The sequence below is a fragment of the Pagrus major genome, chromosome 23, assembly GCF_040436345.1.
Source record: "Pagrus major chromosome 23, Pma_NU_1.0".
NCBI lineage: Eukaryota > Metazoa > Chordata > Actinopteri > Spariformes > Sparidae > Pagrus > Pagrus major.
Window position 1 is genome coordinate 9,386,818 of NC_133237.1, and position 20,275 is coordinate 9,407,092.

The following is a 20,275-nucleotide window of genomic DNA, read 5'->3' on the forward strand; positions in this document are numbered from 1 at the left end:
CTGGCATTTAACTAAATACACCAGCCTGTGTGAGCGATTCAGTTCCTTTAAAGCAAAATCAAACTAAAAGTTTTTATTCATCTGGTGTTTTCCAAATTTTGCCCACTGTGTGTGTGTGTGTGTGTGTGTGTGTGTGTGTGTGTGTGTGTGTGTGTAAACTGGAATGCAATCATCAGATAATGTTTCATCATGGTCAGGTTTGAAGGGTTGGCAGGGCTTCACAGTCTGTTTGGATTTTAAATGTCTCTCTGTTGTTGCCTCTCTCCTCCAGCATGATAAAACTGAACCTGCGTCGATCCACTCACTCCATCTATTTGGGTCTGGCATGTCTGTCCCTCGCTCTCCACCTCCTTCTGGCATTATTTTGTTTCTCCGTCCTCCAGACAGCCTGCGTGCTTCCCACCTCCTCCTCTTCCTCCTCTTCCTCTGTTCCAAGAACAGACACTAAGCGCCATCAGGCTATCTCCCGCTCCTCCTCGTCTTCAGCTGCCTCCTCCTCACATAAACTGCCAACGATCCCCCAGGATGAAGAGCATCACAAACTGAATGCCAAAACCTTGCGCCCTGAGGGGAGAGACTCGCTTAATGATGCAACTGTGAAGATAAAGAAACTGATAGGAGTTGGAAAAGTGATTCAAAGGGTCAAAGGTCGTTCTAAGCTGGAGGCGTTGTTCAAGCACCCGCTGTACAACCTGGCACGCCCGGAGCTGCAAGACGATGATTGGCTGCTGAGGGTGAAGACAAATGAACGTGCAGGGGAAACAGGAAGTGAAGAAGAGGAGAGGGAAGACGCAATCAGTAGTGACAGTGAGTGGTGAGTGAAACAGGCCGAGAAGATGTATCAATATCAAGTACAAATAAGCGCGACTGACATTTCCATAGCTTGTGAACACACTAAACTACACTGAACAATGTTATACATAGGAGGACAGACCCTCAGACACACATAAGTTAGGCTCGCATTGAATCCAGACAGAGTAATAAGCCTGGGAGGACTCAGCACACTGTCTGCTGACCCACAATTCATTTCAGTCAAAAGCTGTGAGGTCAGAGAAGGTAACAGCAAACTTAGAGGAGGCATTTTGTGTGCATGTGAATATCTGTATTATATCTGTTGGATGGCGGACACAATAACATCATCTCTGTCGAGAGTTGCAGGTGGTGACACAGTTCAGACGGCAATCAGTAGCTTTTCAAAACATCAGGCTTTTGGCTCTCCTCTGTATCTTTCTTGAATGTGCTCTAGATTACATGGAAAGTCATTCACGAGGCTGAGAAGCTAAAGTCGCTCATAGTGAACAATGTTGTGCTATTTACTCAACATTAGCTTGCTAACACAATAAAATAAGATTGTAAACAATGTTGGGAGCTAATTAGAAAAAGTTATAGTGCCTTGCTAACACGCTGGTATAATGAACTTAATGTGCTAATTGGAAAATATTACAACAGCTTGCTAACTCACTAAACTAAGATACTTAGCAATGTTGTAAGCAAATAAAAACATTACAGTAGCTTGCTAATACAACAAGCTAAAATAGTAACAAATGTTATGTGTTGATTAGCCTATAAAATATTACAGTAGCTAGCTAACACACAAAACTAAGAGTTCAAACAATATTTTGTTGTTTGAATCAGAACATGTTTGTATACTAACACAGTAAACTAAGATTGCAACCAGTGTTGTGTGCTAATCACAGAATTATAATATGCTAGGCTTCACCAGGATGGTGAGCGTGTTAGCATCCTGACATTAGCATTTAGCTCAAAGCTTCAACATGCCAGAAATAGCCCCAGGGAGTGTCTAGCAGCAGTCTGATGTTTGTATGGTGCCATAAATTACCGTTAGCCCGGAGAAAAGACTTCCTGAATAATAACTCTTGGGGGTATTTATTTTTAATGTCGCTCAGCCTTTAGACTGCTGATGCTTTGCAAAATTAATGTAATGGCACGTAATGTGTTGCTTTAGTTGCAAAAGTGTTGCTTCATATGGAAAATGACTACAATATCTTCAGCACACATTCACCAGTACAGCTTGTTTTATATCCCAGAGCTGACCTGAAACAAACTCTCTAAATTTCATTTCATTTACCATCTCCGCTTCCTCTCCTGAAGGCAGAGCGCCAGTCAGGAGGACGGCTACGACAAAGTGGACTGGACGAGCGACGTGGAGACCCACCCTCCCTGGCTACGCTTCCACCTGGGCATCTCTCGCTGGGAGCTGTACAACAGGAAGGATCCCAACCTGGCCAAGCTGACTCACTACTTGGCAACGCAGCGTATCCTCGGTGCTGGTGAGCAAATGTGGGGGGCAGGGCGAACAGGTGAGAGGACAGACTGGAGAAGGGACAGGGCCAGGGAATGCCACCAGAAGCAAAGGAGGGACGTTAGAGGAGGGTGAAGGATTACCAGTGATGTAATTATTCTCTCTTTAATCTTTCTGTTCCCAAAAATACATCCTGAAGTGTTAGCCAGATACAATTGTTTGTCACTGGCACCCTCGCGAAAAATATTTAGAAAACATGCTGCCGACATCATTCTTTAAATATCATCCATGTTCTGCCAGAACCTGCACAACCCACTCATGTGAAAACACTTCATTTAAGGTTCTGGATCAGAGATTTACTTGCTTTTGCTGAAACAAGGCAACCCAAGAACCAGTTAATCGTAGGTCTAGTTTAGGCTTGAATGTACATTACAGTTAAATCAGATTAACTACTGCTATTTTTCATTTTCAATCCCGATATTTGTCATAGTTTTGCGCTTCATGTTAAGATAAAGTCCAGCTCTTCACTTCACAGTGTTCACATTGCTCAATACAGCAAAATTAAATTTAGAAGCTGACCTAATCCTCACCCCCAGAATCATCCCAGTAGTACGAGGCTCTCATTTAAATTTGATCAATCAGCTTCTCATTCTTCATTTTAACTCAGATCCCTTTGTACAAACAAGCTAATCTTCGACAGCCAGAGGCAGCGCTAAATGTTTCACTCAGAGAATACAGTGAACCGCGCCACAGTTCATATATAGAACAGTGAGGAGGACAGTTTTAGAAACACAGACGCACGTTCGCACAAAGTTTCACACGTAGTTCGATCCTCAGGCGCACATAAGTTAGGCTCGCGTTGAATCACAAGGTGTGAGGACAGAAGGTAGAAAAGCTCACACAGAGGAGGCATGAACTGATTGTGTGTGTGTGATGTGAATATCTGTGTGACATTTGTGGGATGGCAGACACGTTAACGCTCGTACGTTATACTGCAATTCAGAAATGTTGCATTAAAAACTAACATTTGCAGATTCAGATTAGTTTATGAGGCTGTAGTTATAGTGTCGGATGCAGGTCACATCCAGCCCAGAGGCAACTTACATGTGGCCCAGCATACATACGTCTAATATATGAGAAAATATGTAAACATAGTATATTGTGTATATGTTTATGTATGTCTCACACACATTTGCTTATAGATGTGATTATATTCACATCACATACCTTATCAGACTGCATCCAGAAGATTAAAAAAAAAAAATTCAACTCAATCAATAACATCCTGAATTAAAAAACATATTTTCTGGTGCTGATGATGGAAGAAGCTAAAGAGTGAGCCATCTCATTTTCCTTCTCATCTCTGTTGAGAGTTGCACTTGTGCAGTACCGACCGGACAGGATCAGGTATCTTTCACAAATCAATGTTTACTCATGTGACGTTCTTCCGACCATGATTAGTAGCTTTTCAAAACATCTGGCTATTGACACTGAACATTTTCTCTGTCAATCCTGAAATGTAAAAATGACAATGAAAACTGTTGATTTAATCCTGCCTGGACTGGCAATTACTTGTTCTTGCCATTACCATTGTGTTTAATTTGCAATTGCTGTGCTACAATTAAATATTCGGAGGCACCACATTGAGTTTCTGGACAAAGACAACTTTCTGGACAAAGTTAGAATAATTGTATTTATTTATAATTTTTTTACTACATTCATTTGTGTTTGCTTAAAGGTGTTATTGACTTCTCACCCCTTGCATTGCATTCACGTCAAAGACACCACTGTTGTTCGAAACATCTGCCCTGGCAAGTGGTTATCAGTTTGTGCACCAGCTAACGTTGCTAATGCTAGCTAACGTTGGTAATGTTGCAAATGTTAGCTTACGTTGCTAAGTTGAAAATGTTAGCTCGCAAATGTTAGCTAACATTGCTCACATTAGCTAGCAAACGTTAATGTTGGAAACGCTGGCTAATGTTAATGTTGCTAACGCTAGCTAGCTGGTTAGGGCAGTACAATATGCTGCTCGCAGACTGTAGAATCAACCATTCTGAGGTTTTTGTCCACAAACTGGCAACTATCAAGATTCTTGATGCTGACGAAACACAGATACCGCGCGATACCAACGGCAGCGTTACAATTGGGTGACGAACCTTGTTAGAGATACTTTACTGCTCCTTTCTACAAGCTCTGTAGATGTATTATTTTAAAAAATGATTTCTACACAAAAATCAGTATGACCTTTAAAATCTGTCATTACCAAAAAGCTTTTGAAGGCCTTTGAGAATCTCTGGTCCATCTACATTTAAAATCTCACCCAGTTGAATCAGTAAGTGAATGTCCGTGGTGTATAGGATTACTGTGTTGCATTGTTCTGCACTGAACCATGATCTTCAGTCAACATCCACGCCCACTCCCAAAATACAAATGAAATGCAAGAGCACTGAGGTCAAGACAAAAGAGACTGCCGTTTAATAATCAAACGTTTCACAGTAAATCTGCTGCTCTGGTGACTCTTTTGCTGTCGGGTCAGAAATATAATCCTCACAACAACTTCCATTATCTCAACACCCACACGAGTAAACACACTGACCCACACAGACAAACTGGTTGTACACATCCTTAAACGCACACAGGCACACAACTTCACTCTTGTCAACACGCTGGTTCTGTGTTTGCTCATCTCAGACGCCGCAGAATGAATAATACATGGAGATTTGTGTTATACGCTGCAGATTAAGCACTAATCTCAGCTACGGGCTGATTTTTGTGTGGCTGTGTCATCCCTTTTCTCTCGTGTTTAACACTCACCAGGGTGTAAATACCTTTAAACATTTGAATTCAGATTAATTTTCCTTTAATCAAAGTTAGAAACAGGTGTTATAAATAAAAATGAGAGGATTTGATTTATATATTTTGAATTAATAGCTCCTACAAGCACAGCGTGTAACAACCAAAGCAGCCTCCTCTCCTGGATGTCGGGGACCTTGTTCACTTGAAAGAACACATGCTGCTTTGATTCAACTCGTTCACGCGGCCCAGCTGTTTGAAGAGTGGCTGAGGTGGCTCATGCTTCTTTGGATGAAAGACTCCAGAGGTGCCCCTGTGTCGTGATCTCAGTGCTGCTAAAAGGAGTTAAAACTGCAAACTAGGCAGTGATACACCGAGCCCCGTGTCTATGTGTCGCATGGGTTACATTGCAACCAAGTTCTTTTCCCAGTTGTGGACTAGATGGAGGATCAGGTGGTGTTAATGGAAACAGGCGAGGCTGACTGCACTGAGCACATAAACAGTGCAGCACTCACATAATCGTTATATCAGTTTTTAATTGTATGTTGTGGCAGCGCTGTAGTTAAGGTCTTGTTAGGTTTAGGCACAAGAAGCACTTGGTTGGGGAGAGGAAAAGATCATGTTTCGGCTTAAAATACCTGGTTTGTTGACTCAAATATGGCTGTAAAAAGTCACAACATCACTGTTAGCACGCACGCTCCTCACTTTATTCTTACCTTTCAGTTCAGAAGACGGGAGGCACCCAGCTCAAGCTGCTCATGTCGTTCCCGAACTACGGACAAGCTCTGCTGAAACCCATGAAGTAAGACACCACTACTGCTTGTGTTGCTCCGGTTCACAACTGTAAAATCTTTTTGTTCGCACTTCGACATTGAGTTTTGTGTATTCGTGCTTGTATGTGTTGTTGTTGCACAGACAGTCCAGAAATGCAGAGACCGATGGGAACCTCTTCTACTTCTCCGACTTTGAAAGACACAACGCAGAGATCGCTGCCTTCCACCTCGACAGGTACAGAGTCTGTCACACTGTGTGAGCCGGCAGCAGGTGTCCTGCAGGGTGGACGGTTCACTCAGTGGCCACCAGGTCACCGGTCCAACACTGCAATGATTCATTCATGAAGCTGTCGTAGTCACAGGGATACGAGTAAAGTGAAGAGTTTGTTATTCTTGCCCATGACCCGCTCTCTCTGCCTTGTCCTGTCTCAGGTTGTTGGGCTTCAACAGGGTGCCTCCGGTGGTCGGTCGTCTCATCAACGTCACCTCAGAGGTCAGAGAGATCACCACTGACCACAAGCTGTCCAGGACCTTCTTCACTTCCCCTGGTATGTGTTTATTTCCATGCCTGCCCCCAGCTGCTCGACCACAAAGCAAAACCCAAAACATTCAAACTTCCCGACCGTTAAACTCTGTCTTCTGTCTGACTCCTTCTAGTTGGAAACGTGTGTTTCTATGGCCAGTGTGAGTACTACTGTTCATTAGAGCACCCAGTGTGCGGGCAGCCACATGCACTGGAGGTTTCCCTGGCCGCCATGCTGCCTGACCTCACCCTCGCTCCCCGCAGGTCCTGGAGGTCACCGTGGAGACGCTCCTACAGCCGCACCAAGCTAGCACAGTGGGTGTACCGTCTGTGTCCTATTGGTAGTTTTGGTTAAAGGTATTAAAGGTGTCCAAAGTCTGTTTTAAAGGAATAGTTCCCCCCAAAATCAAACATGCATATACTGCTTTTTATCCATGTAGATTGTTTTGGTTTGAGTTGCAGAGTTTTGGAGATATCGACTGACTGGGCAAGAGGGAGTGTGCATCTACTCATGGACAAGAAGCTAGCTGACTAAGCTAGCAAACATTACAAGCACCATCTAGTTCCATTATATTCAAGAGAAGGCAGACGTCTCTACGGCTGATCTCTCCAAAACTCAGCAACTCACAACAAAACAATCATGATGGATAAACAGCACTGAGAGGAAAACAATGTTGTTGTTTATTATTTTGAGGTGCACTGTCCCTGCACTAACTTGTAACTGATGGGTTTGTATTGAAATGTTTCTACCTTGTTGCTTGTGGAGTTCTCAGTTTATGTAGAGTCATGAGTCTTCGCTGCCCTCCAGTGGAGTGAAGAAAAACTGCAACACAACATTGAATTTGTGGCTTACACAAAGTCAGTCAACAATATTGATTTCAATACACAGAACTCATTATGAGTGTGATTGTTAATGAGGCTGTTTACGTTGTTAGAGAGCCTTTTCAAAGATTTCTCTTGCAGTTTTATTTTTAGGCAGGTGTATGTGCAGGAGCTCACATTAAAGGTGCAATATGAAAAAATTGGCCACCTGTCGAACTCATATTCAAAACAAACAGGTGGCAGCATATCAGCAGAGTTAGCTAGCTCAATTAATTGTGCATTTAGTGGTCCACCAGCACCAGAGGAGTTTTGTTTTTTGTCATTCTGTTGATGATTATGGTTAATATTTTTGAATATTTTCAACTAAAATTCTTACATATTGCACCTTTAACGTGATTAATGTGTGTGGAGGCCTCCAGATCAGCCCTCAGTTCTCCTGCTGTCCTGCAGCTCCCGTGGATTGCTTGTATGTCCACTCGTTTATGTGTTTTCTTCTACTTAATTGCACTGTTGTTCCCAGGTGGGAGAAGGACCCGGCCTACTGTGACACAGTAAAACAGACGCCTCCTTACAATCACGGCACCAGACTGGTGGATCTCATAGATATGGCCATACTGGACTTCCTCATGAGTGAGTCTCTATATTTTATACTCAGTTTGCAACATGACGGGGATTATAGGCAGTGTGATCGGGGGTCAGTGACCTTTAAAGAGGGAAGGGGAAACTCAGAATGTGTAAATAAGTATTACCTCCCATGTTAATGCACAGACATGAATTATACATCTACAAAATGTCTCTCACATGGCCTTAATAAACATGAATGTGTTTCACTCAAAGGCAACATGGACAGACATCACTATGAGACGTTTGAGAAATTTGGCAATGAGACTTTTCTGCTGCACCTTGATAACGGCCGGGCGTGAGTACCACGAACATCTGCTGACTCATTTCAGCTCAGCCAGCTGCAACAGCCTAATTGTCTTTTTCTAACAGTGTCAGCCAGGGTGGGAATATTTTATTTATGGGACTTTCTTTCTTTCTTTCTTTCCTATGTTTTACAGGTTTGGCCGTCACTCTCGGGATGAGCCGACTATTTTGACTCCTTTGAAACAGTGTTGCAGGTGAAGCAAAATGAGAGGGTGGATGAAATAAACTATAAACATTTAACTCAGTAAATAGTTTTGTGCAGGACACAGAGAGAATAATGAAACCTGTGTAAATGTCCTTTTTATCCTTTTTTATATAGGATTCGCCGCTCCACCCTCCTCCGCTTGCGCCTGTTGTCCCTCCCCGGCGTCGGTCTGAGTGATGTCATGCGGGAGTCGCTGGTTCAGGACCCTCTGGCAGGCATTGCCCCCCTCCTCTCTGAACCACACCTCTCTGCTCTGGACCGACGCCTGGCAGCCGTCCTGCAGGTGGTGCAGACCTGTCAGCATCAGCACAGAGATGTTATTTATAATGACTTAGAAGGATATGATGAAGACTTCAATCAACTGCCTGACTGAGGAAAAAAACACTAAATCATGTCGATTTCAAAATATTTTTTTGTTTTCCATTATTGAAGGTGCAATATGTAAGAATTTTAGTTGTAAATGTTCAAAAGTAACAGTAAAAAATAGCAGTTTTGACGCTATGATGTCTATGTACTATGTAGCAGAGATGTCTACTGATGTTAGCATGCTAACAAGCTAGCCCCTACCCATCCCAGTCCAAAGCTCCCGTGCTAGCAGCACAAGCGCCTTCACTCACCTGGTGCCCGAGGTCCCAGTCCAAACCGCTAGCTGCACAGCTACAGTTGGCAGCAGTTAGTGGTTACTCTGGTGATATGCTAACCCCAGTTTTTTTTTTAGTATGAATTTGACAGGTGGCCAATTCTTACATAACGCACCTTTAAGTTTCTAATGAATTAACCTGAATAAAATGGTTCAGTTCAGTGTGCTGACTTCACATCTCAACCACCGGCAGCTGAAAGTAATTTGCCTTCACCCTGAAAGTCAGTCTGTGTGATTGATGAATATGGATTTTTGTCATATTTTGAGGATATTTGCAGAGGTATGGCACGCAGTGTCTCATAAGAAAAAGCAGAAAAATTATAGAAAAGTGTGAAAAGGTGAACAAAATTTATGTCCTTGTCTCTTTAATCATTTAGGGGCAGTGGTGGAAGAAGTGTTTGGATTCTTTAAAATACCAAAGTGCAGAAACACAAAATCAAGCGCTGTTAAATATGGGCTAACTTTAATTACTTTATGTACAATGTATACCAAATTTGATCCATTACCCCACATGCTGCTGGGTAGATATGTCAATATCCCCCTGAGCATCTGTACATCTCACTGATATCAGAGACTTGTGGTACAACGCAGACCATAGACACCATAAAAACACCAGATAAACAAAAACAACAGTAGCCTTATATCGTCTGTAGCAGCCATTATCAATGTCATCACAGTGCAGAGAAACATTTCATGTGCATGTCCACAAATGTCATAAAAATGAATAGTTAGTGGAGTTATCTACAGGATACCTTCAACCCCAGAGGGAGTGGCTGGCTGAGACTCCACTGATAGTGGAAGAAAGTTACCCATGCAGACCCTTTTCTCATGATTTTCCTACAGTTCTTCACAATGATTGAAATATGTGTCTCGGCCGATAACGAGTACTAATCTGACACCAGTACAATTAAAAAAAACAGATACAACAGCAGTCATTTACCAATCCATATATGATCATACTTTATTTGTTAATTATATTTTGTGTTATTAATCTGAAACTAAAAACCAAAGTTATCAAATACATGTAGTGGAGTACAAAAGTAAAATATTCCTCTAAAGCATCGTAGAGTTGAAGTATAAATGAGTAAAGACATAATGATTTAATCGTGCAGCTCTTCTACATTTTCCACAAGTCATTTTGCTGTGGTTGTGACGCTCAGAGGAATGTATCCACCATTTTACATTTGCTTCTGTCACAATAGAAGCTTATGGGAAAAAATCTCTTCAGTATATAGTTAGTTTATCTATATTTCGGTATTCAAATTCCCTTGGTTAGTCATGTGCTTACAGAAAATAAAAAACATATAATATAAAACTTTTTTTTTTTTAAACGTATGTTAAAGGTGCAGTACGTAAGAATTGGCCACATTCACAGTCCAAACGGCTATATCAGAGCAACCGCTAACTCCTGCTAATTGTAGCTGTCGTCAGCTAATAAGCTCAGTTAACCTTGCATCTAGCGACTGTATTGGCTGATTGTCCCTGGAGTTGGATTCACTTGGGGCGTGTTGGTGTTGTTTAAAGTGACTCTGAGGAACTTTCAGTTCTTGTTGATTCTAGCGCCCCTTTTGATGAAAGTGGTACGAGACCAGGACCTGCTGTTGTGAAGATCCCTGCTAGCGTGTGTATATGTTTGTTTGTTTTTTCATTTAAAACTAAAATTGTTACATACTGCACCTTTAAACATTATTTAAAGTAGGCTGTTCTTGTCCCCTCCGCCCCCTGGTGACAGAAAGGCCCTCTGCATGTGCCTAGAATGCCTCTGCTGGATCCTGTGCAGACAGTAAAGACAGGAGGATACTGTTGATACAAGTATGATCAAAACATGCTGAGGAACTGATGCTTTCACTTCTACATTTTGACATTTGCACAAACCTTAACCTGAAGTCATGTCAGCCAACATTCAAGAACTACAAACCCCAGGACCAGAGCTGCAGAGGATCCAGACAGTCACTGTGGTGGGTGGTGACCTCTGCTGGCGCCAGAGCAGAACTGCGACCTGCCGCCAGAAGAGTGCGTTGTTTCACTTTCCAAACGTCACAGAAGGAGGAACTGAGAAAACATTTGTGGGCAGATCCTTTATAGAAGTTGTGATCGGACATGGAGAGACTTCCGCCCATGTTTCAATCTGCTACTTCTAATGTTTTGATTCATGAAGCAGTTTATTTTTAGTGCCACATGTGTTCATCCAGTGCCACAGTTTGAGTACAGCATCTGGAGGGACGTGTGGATCATCCTGCCGTGGTGTTTATTGCAGAGCAGTGCGGTTAGCTGTGCGCACTGACCGGAGATGGACCCGCTGGATTTCCTGGAGCCTGAGGAACTGCTGAGCTTCCTCCACGTCAAGAAGACAGAGCTGTCCCTCATGGAGAACCCGCACACCTTCATCAGACAGCTCAGGGACCACGACCTGATCCCAGAGGACAGATACAAGGTGAGGCACTGAGGGTGGAAGCGTTACGCATCTGTTACGCATCTGTTATTAAACCTCCCTCCTCTCCTACTGTTTGAATGAGCTGCGTGGCGGGAAGTCTGTCTGTGTGTCTGTCTGTGAGATAACGGGAGTAGTTCATGGAAACAACTGTTAAAGTTTATACTTGAAGCTACTGTTGAATTATTTAACTCAATAAACCATTTATAGATATCAGAATTCTCCAGTTTTAACAGTGAAGCTCATTAAAGGCCAGGGCCGGATGAGTTATCCAGGGGCCCCCGGGCACCCTATTATAGTGAAATGCACCATGTAGGACAAACCACAAAAGATATATTTCCTGACGGTAGTTTTTGACTGTTTAAGATGGGAAATTAAGATAATATACAGCTGCTGCATTAAGCCCGGAATTATAGTTTTTACGGCAAACACGCTCGCAAACAGTTGCCCAGGGAATAATGAGCTGATGTGTGCTCATATCGTCATTTTTAATAAATAAATTGTCCGAACCTTAATACAGACAATAACAGGTGACATAACCAGACATTCAGGTAGCTCACAGTATTAATATTTATCAAGACGATCACATCAGAAGTGAGCCAGCATGAGAAAAGAACAGAAACGTCCTGACTTACTAAAAACATACCGTCACATGAATCATCATTAAACTAATCATGACAGTCGGGATACTTGAGGTCATATTGTTCAACTCTGATCTTCTCCATACTTGTGTGTGTCTGTGCAGAATATGAGTCGCATGAAGAGTAAAGAGCGACTGAAGAAAGCTCTTTATGATTTTCTGGACTGGCTGGAGAGAGAGCGGTCACAGCACATCAAACTGTTCTGGAGCTCTGTGTTCAGGGAGACCATCATGAACCAGTACCCCATCCTGCGAATGCTGCGCAACAGCCTCATGGACGGTCAGACTCACGATTCTGCTTGTTTTGCTTGCGATCAGTTTGTTTGTCCATTGTCTCTGAAACAATGTCTTTATTTCCACTGGTGTTCTCTTCTCACATATTCTCTGAAGCCAGCTCCTTCATTAGAAATTTGAAAAAAAAAATGAATTACAATGTAAAGATATATACAAATATCCCCTAAGAGTAATATAAATATCAGTGTTAAAATACAGCTGCTAAAAGTGAGGTATAAATCAGGCCTGTTGGAAGGAGCCAGACGTTTACCTTCCCTGTCTGACATGCAAAACTCCACATTTACATGTGTTAAAACATTTCTCTTTTTCCCAATTGAAAAAGAAACAGAAGTACAGGGGGAAAAACAATGCACCTTTTTCATCTTAAAAGTAGGTTATCAGGTCATGAACTCCCTCTGCTTAAACAGCCTTGGTTAAAACCTTTTTAATGAAATAAGAGCATTTTTTTTTGCTCAGCAACAGACATAAGTAATGAACCGGCTAATTAACCCGGTAACAAGATGATCAAAGGGCTAGAATGAGGTTGTTAAAGGGCCACATTTGGTCGTCGGTTGAAGAGGTCTGGCAGAAGGCTTGGTTAAACAGTTTTTACTGTCATTATACTGAGGTACAATAAAATTACACGCTGCTTTTCCCGATGTAGTTAAAATAAAGCAAATAAATAAAGGCACTAGTAGAAAACAGCATTTACAGTAGCGTAATATTAGAAATTACACATTTACGACTTTAAAGTGTTGTATAAAGTACCCAAAATCATACTTGAGTCAAAGTAAAGATATCGTGTTAAAATATTACTTAAAAGTAAATTATACATGTACGCATCTCCTGTATAACATGGGTAGATCGATTATTGGCCTTATCTGTCGGTAAAAATAAGTTAATTTAAACATGCACTCATCTGATTCAGCCTGTAAACTAAGAAAGTAACCAGTAACTAAAGTCATCAAATTAATGTAGTGGAGTAAAAAGTATAATCTTTGCCTCCAAACTGTAGTGGAGTGGCAGCATAAAGTACCAGAAAATGGAAATACTCAAGTAAAGTACCTCAAAATTGTACTCAGGCACAGTAGTCGAGTAAATTAGTTACAGTCCAGCACTGAATATTAACTAATAGGTGCTGAATCTTCTGAATTGTGTCTGTAGTAGCTATATATAACTGTGTGTGTGTGCATGTAATCTGTTATGTGGTTGGGCAGAGGGGTGTGAGGAGGCCATGTGCAAAGATCTGTTCTATAGTCTTCTGATGCGGGAATCCTGAAATCACTCAGCTCAACTGTTGTGATGTGTGGGAGTGTAACTGTGGAGTTGGAGGTGTGGACGGGGGTGCATTTGTGGGTGAAGGGTGTGAAGAGAGTAGGGCTCAGCTCACACTGTGACACCTCCTAACCTCCTGCTTTACGACCGTCCCTCCCACTCCATAAACAGTGACGACATCGTCTTTTTCACAGTGGACATTAGGGGTGGGACTTAATATTGATAATAATATATCATATCACTTCCTTCTGGGATAAGTTATCAATACACTGGCAGCAAATAACCTTATTTTTTTTTAAAATATGCAGGCAAAACAGATTGAAACACTATATCATGGACATTAATCTGATTGCAGGGTCTTTCCACTTTTCCACACAACGGCCAAAGAGGGTGGACGAGGAAGACACTGACAGAGAGAAAAGGAAGGAGCTTTCAGAGGACGAGGAAGAAGAGGAGAAGAAAACTAACTCAGTGAAAAAGAAGAGAAAAACGAGAATGAAGAGTGTGTGTGATGAAGAGGAGGAGCAGGCCGGTCCATCGTCTCCGGTGACTCCAGGTCGGAGGACAAGATCTAAGAAAATAAGCTTCTGTAAGTCACTAATGTGCACTCTTTAGTCTGTTATTAGGGCTAAACATCAAGGTCCAGACTGGGAGCTCAGAGCACCAGAGGAGAGTTGGTCTTGAAACACCTGGGACAGGAACTTTGGCCCGGGACAGGTCAGGGCTAGCTGGTTAGCATGCTAGCTTCGATATCGCATAATCATAATTTTGAAACTTTTCTTTCTTTACTTACATTTTTTTCAATGTTTTCAAATAACATTTCTACATAGTGCACCTTTAAATGAGCAGAGTGTCTGAATGAGGAAAAGAGATTTTCCCATTTGAAACAAAAATCAAATAGTTGTTTGTTTGTTTGTTTGTTTGTTTTTCCAGCTTCCCCTCTGAAGAAGGGACAGAAGGGTGACATTTGGACCTGGCCCCTTTATAAGTCCCAGCTGCCTGTGACCTGTGGACCGCAAAAAGGATACCTGAACAGAGGCAAACTGGCTAAAGGTCAGGCAGTAAATCTGAATGTCTGAAGTATCTGATTCTGAAAAAGAAACACGATCATCACTGTCTTATTCATGCAGGAAACTGAATCAGTGAATCTTCAATCGGATTTTATTGGATTGAATTTTTGATAAAGAACCTCTGTTCATACATAGTGACATAGTGGTAGATTTATGTTTAATATTTACACAGTACCTTGATGTTTCAGGGGAGAAGTGCATTGTGGTGGATAAACAGTGGTTCACTCCCAATGAATTCGAGAGGTTTGCAGGGAAGAAGAGCTGTAAGAACTGGAAGCTGAGCATCCGATGTGAAGGAACGACGCTGGGAAAACTTATACAGGTTTGTTGGAAAGAGTTTTTATTTTGGAGTATACCTGGAACATGACTGTGTGACACAGCTTGGTGTCACAAGGTGAAAACATTCAGCCACTAAATGTGACATTTCATCCCCCCACTTCCACTGCATTAACGTCACATCACTGCTGCTGGTCGAATCATCTCCCCCCTCAGGTGGTTGCCTCTAATGTCCCAACAAAACATTTTTAATTACCAATTCACAATCATAATAATGTTTTTATAATGTCATTCTGCACCTTTCCACAAGCTCTGTAGATGTATTGTTTTTTTTAATATGACTTGTCTACAAAAAAACGTTATCAACGTGACTTTTAACATGTGTCAGTGCGCCTCATTTGATCGCCTCACACACAGTTTGTTGCTGCAGTCATTTTATTTTCTGTTTTTGAAATTCCTCTGCAGGAAGGTCACCTGAAATCAGCGCGCTACAAAGGAGGCTCTAAAAAGGTACAAACAAAAACAACAGAAATAAATACATTTGTATCGTGTTTTTGGTGATTCCGATCTGAACCATGTCCTTCTTTTTCTTCCCGCTAGGCCAAGAAAACGCTGTTCCCATCTGCTCATTCTATCATAGGTATGTGGTATATGTGATCAGCAATTATCAGTTCCTCCACTGATATGCTGCACCTTATTGTTTTGAGTGACTTTGACAGGTGGCCAATTCTTACATATAGCACCTTTAAGCTCGGGGACCAGTGGAGTGTGAGTGTTTACACCGCTAGCACAGGAGCTTTGGGTGGGGAAGGGAATGAGCTAGTGAACTGTGAATTTCAACAAAAATGTCCATGCATTGCCCCTTTAAACACCGTAGGCACCATAGCAGATGCTCTATCTATCTATCTATCTATCTATCTATCTATCTATCTATCTATCTATCTATCTTTCTATCTATCTATCTATCTATCTATCTGTCTATCTGTCTATCTATCTATGAAATTCAGAATATGAAATGTAGATATTTGAGAAAAACAGGCAGCTTCTTAATTGCTAATGTAGGAGAAATGATTAAATAAATACAAGCAGCTGTAAAATGGCTGCTCACCTCCTCCTTTACAGTGTCTGACGGAGAGGAAGACGATGGTGAAGATGAAAATGAGGAGAGTGACCAGGACGACGAGGACCAGGTTTCATCAAGCAGCAGAGAAAGTTCCTCAGACGTCACAGGTGCTGGCACATAATAAAATGATGACTTGAGATGTGTATCCTGTCACCATGTTAATTATACACTCAACATGTCCACAGATGGAGGAGAAGAGACGGAGAAACAGACTGAGCAGCAGTCAGAAACCAGCCATGACAGCAGCAGGAAGGTGTTCACAGTGACATGTGGAGCTTTAACTGGGACCTTACATGAAAAACGATTTGCATCAGGTAGCTGTATATCTCTCTATACACAAAAAGCTGAATATGTTTAATCTGCAATAAACAAACCCAATGAAATGTGTCTCTTCTGTTTTCTCCCCCAGGGACTTGTGGGAAGAGTATCCGCACCGAGAAGAGCTGGATGACCCCGGTGGAGTTCGTGAAGGTGGCCTTAGGTCAGACGGATCACTCCTGGAGGAAAGACATCAAGTGGGAAGGGAAACCACTCGGTGTGCTGACAGGGGTAACTGCACATTACATTGCTTCTTTGTGTTTTTTGTTCTTTTGCTTTTTGTACCTCAGTTATACATGCGTCACATTTCTGCCGGAAAAACAGCATCTGTCATAATGTCAGTGATTATGTGACGCGATTTAGAGCAAAAAACTTTAACTCACCATGTGTTTGTCTCCTTCCACTATTGCGTTGTTGTAGTTACTGTCTTGAAAAAAGTCACTGAGACTTCAGTGAACTTTCCCCCAGAAAACAGCCTCCCTCCCCGCGAGTGAGTCAGACAGGGTCAGGGTTGCTAATTTCCAGGATGTATGGTGGGTCAGGATCTCAATCACAACACATTATAACTGCATCCATGTGATTAGAAATAGTCAGCTGGTACATGTTTAGATTAACAGGTGGGCACCGGGGGAAACACACACACAGATGTCATCGTCATGATGTGTCCCAGGTTCCTGCTCGGTTCAGTGTGAACAAACAAAGGAGGAGATTTGGCGAGCCTTCGCTGCAGCGATAATGCAGAGTCTCTGTGTGAAAAGGGCTACCGATTAGTTCAGTCAGCATGGGGTCTGGCATGGTCTCCTAAAGCGTGGGGCAGGAAGCCGTCCAGTGCCACACAGGAAATGACGCAGTATCCTTTGTCACCTTTGACACTGGTGAAACAAAATTGAGGTTTTTAAATGTACAGAGGAGTAAAAGTAGCATCTGAATGGCATTAATGATGCAGTTTCAGTTTCAGTGTGGCCATCATTTGTCATCATCATTTGTCTAAACTATGAAACATGAAACAAAGTAGAAGGAGCTGTTAATTTGTCTTTTTCAGGCGGGCACGTTGACGATCCACACACTGCTGTGCAACTGCCCACTTTGCAGACCGGATAGTAAAGACATAGTGAGTTTGTTCATCTTTACTCAGCATTATGAATAATAATGCAAAACCTTTTTCTCTTAAAAGGTCTAACTCAAGTGCAGAAAGATGCAACATGTGATGGTACTGTGTGTAAACAGAGTGGGTGTCTTTTCAGGAGAATCAGAAAAACGATGATGTGTGTTGCATCTGTAAAAGTGGAGGAGAGTTGGCGTTGTGTGATAACTGTCCTCGCTCCTTCCACAAGAACTGTCACCTGCCTCATGTGGAAGGGGCCGTGTTGAGGTGAGCTTTGATCCAAATAGTAAAAGAATCATTTTGTCAACTTTTTCCTTTTTATGTGATGTCAGTTGTCTGTTTGTCACGTGTCAAAGCCCTAAAAACTCCTCTCTGTTAACTCTACACCTTTGCCTTCATGTATATGCTTATGTATTTTGTTTGTGTGTGTGTGAACAGGGACAGTGGTCGTTGGATGTGCACATTCTGTGTGTTTGGAATCAATCAAGGGTGCTATTACCGGGATGAGCTGAAAAGAGAGGCAGCTATGTCTCGGCAAATCTCACGACACATGCTGGTGAGCACACTGTGGTTGTGTCTCTCTGTCTTTAGGTCTTTGCATCACAATGCCTGTCTCACACTGCCATCACGCTTCTTCTCTTCTACACAGCATTGTCAGTATCTCCTCCTGCATCTGTGCAGCGCTGATGAGGAACAAACATTTGCGAAAGACCCAAACCTCTATGTGAGTCTTTTTCTTTGCTATTCACATACAAATGAAGGGCTCCTAATGAGCTGAGTCTGAGGTTGAGTGTTGATTCATTCAGTCAGTCCTGCTTCACTCCCACAGCTGTCAGACTACTCCACTGTGATCAAGACCCCGATGTGGCTGGGCAGTGTAGCAGACAAACTGCAGAAGCAGCTCTACCAGACTGTTGGAGAGTTTGTGTCCGACGTCCAGCTCGTTTTCACCAACTGTGCTTCATACAACCGAGTAAGAAACAGTGTCCAGATGTAGAACTCAGAGGCTTTCATCATCAGTTAAATATAAAAAATATATAATTCATTTATTTGGGAAAGTCATGTGGATTGTAATGTTGTTTTACAGGAGAACGCTGAATTCCTCGCCATGGGCAACAGACTGAAGAAGTTATTCGACGGAGAGTTTAAGAACGTGTTCAACATCTGTGAATAGACTGTTGACGGATAAACAGTATTCAGGTTTCAATCAGTGGCTACAACTACTGGGAAAAGTTAAACTAAAGTTTGAAAATGATAGGAATCACAGCATCATGGTACATTTTTACATATGCTTTCTCTGGTTAATGTATCTCAGATGAAATACTTGCTACTGAAGAGACTTATTTATCCAGTTATAATTTATTTGGAAAAGTGTTAACATGAATGACACAATATAAAAATGTTCCTTTTTTATGACTTAAAGGAGAACTCCTTCAGTTTTGCACATCAGAGTCTGTTTACAGATCTCTAAACAGTTGTTTAAATCCTTTTGGGCCTCCAGAGGGAGCTGCGCCAAATCTGGCACATTGTGATGTGCCAGTCACAGTGTTGGTTGGGGCTGCAGATTACACTTGAGTTTGAATTAAAAAAAAAAATCTGAAGATGTGGAGTTGGGGTGTAATGGTACACAGAAGTCACAGTTCAGTATGACTTTGGGTACGAATTGCCAAAAAATCCTAAATGCAAATGAACAGGTTCCTTTTCATTAATTTCCAACTGACAGCGATGCAGTTAGTTTGTTCAACCTACTAAAAACATTCAAAATGTCTTAAATTGACTAAATTGACAATAGACTAAGCAAAAGTTAGCAGATAAATACTTTAAGATTCAGGAAATTGCTTGTAAAAGACATTAACAAAAGCAGGCACATGAATGAATTATATAAAAAAGTCTCTGGTGAGGCTATCAGCTCAAGGCCCAACCCACCTGAGTAAAGTACCAAACTGTTGGCAGTCAAGTTGCATTATAGGTAATGAAGGAAGAAGAATGTGTGGAATAAAGATGATATCTCTATATATCTTCTAACTTACTGAGCTTACTGAGCTTCTACAAATAATGTAGTTTGATTGAAATGAGTGTCACAACAGTAAATGTGTTATCTGACTTTAATCTCAGCATAGATTTTCTAGAATAAAATATGATTTGACTACAGTGCATTCAAAAAGTGAATAAAAGTACAGAAATTGTGAAAAGAAAGTTTGAACTCAACTTTTCTCTCGAGTGAAAAAGTATCTCTTAATATTCTAGAGTTTCTCTTCGATACAGGACTACAGGTACAATTTTAACAATGGAGGCCAAGCCTTTTTTATTTTTCATGTTTTTACATTGAAATGTAAAAGTCGTGTGTTTCTCAGAGGGATTTCAGAATGTGCTCTGTATTATGAATGTATTGTTACAGCCGTCATGTATTCGTATGAAAATGTCAAACGGGATTTCCATCTGGAGCGTGGTTTACGCGTGTGCACTCTCTCTCTCTCTCTGTAGGCTCTCTCGGGCCTGTTGTTTGTCTTTTTTTCGTTTTTCTTAAATAAAATAAAATGTGTGTGTCTTGCACATCTTTAATGACAGCTGTCTATAATACATGAAAGATGTCTTTTACACAGCAGAAGAAACCAACTTTAAATCATGAATAGAGGACACAGAATGATATGAGTGTATTAAATATATAAACACATACAGACAGTGTGCTGTAGCTACATGACGAAATTGAATTCGTGATGATGTCATTTCGGAGCTTTATTGTGTAGTAACCGCGTGCTGTGTGCGGTCAGCTGACGTCACTGTCACAGTCGCCAGCAGCAAATCTGTGCTGAGAGCT

General features: G+C 41.7%; 2 protein-coding genes across 2 annotated transcripts; both read left to right on the plus strand.

The window, feature by feature from the left end:
• Positions 1-272: 272 nt before the first annotated feature.
• LOC141019851 (extracellular serine/threonine protein kinase FAM20C-like) lies at positions 273-8,679 on the plus strand. The gene is made up of 10 exons (XM_073494876.1): positions 273-814; positions 2,113-2,291; positions 5,780-5,858; positions 5,972-6,064; positions 6,262-6,377; positions 6,487-6,667; positions 7,695-7,804; positions 8,012-8,093; positions 8,236-8,295; positions 8,421-8,679. The coding sequence occupies exons 1-10, from the start codon at positions 273-275 to the stop codon at positions 8,677-8,679; spliced, it is 1,701 nt and encodes a 566-aa protein (XP_073350977.1).
• A 2,348-nt stretch (positions 8,680-11,027) lies between these two features.
• LOC141020207 (uncharacterized) lies at positions 11,028-20,024 on the plus strand. The gene is made up of 16 exons (XM_073495279.1): positions 11,028-11,380; positions 12,123-12,297; positions 13,921-14,154; positions 14,499-14,618; positions 14,824-14,957; positions 15,377-15,421; positions 15,512-15,551; positions 16,034-16,141; positions 16,220-16,348; positions 16,444-16,583; positions 17,395-17,463; positions 17,597-17,724; positions 17,896-18,013; positions 18,107-18,181; positions 18,287-18,430; positions 18,545-20,024. The coding sequence occupies exons 1-16, from the start codon at positions 11,237-11,239 to the stop codon at positions 18,629-18,631; spliced, it is 1,890 nt and encodes a 629-aa protein (XP_073351380.1). The 5' UTR covers positions 11,028-11,236; the 3' UTR covers positions 18,632-20,024.
• Positions 20,025-20,275: the final 251 nt, after the last annotated feature.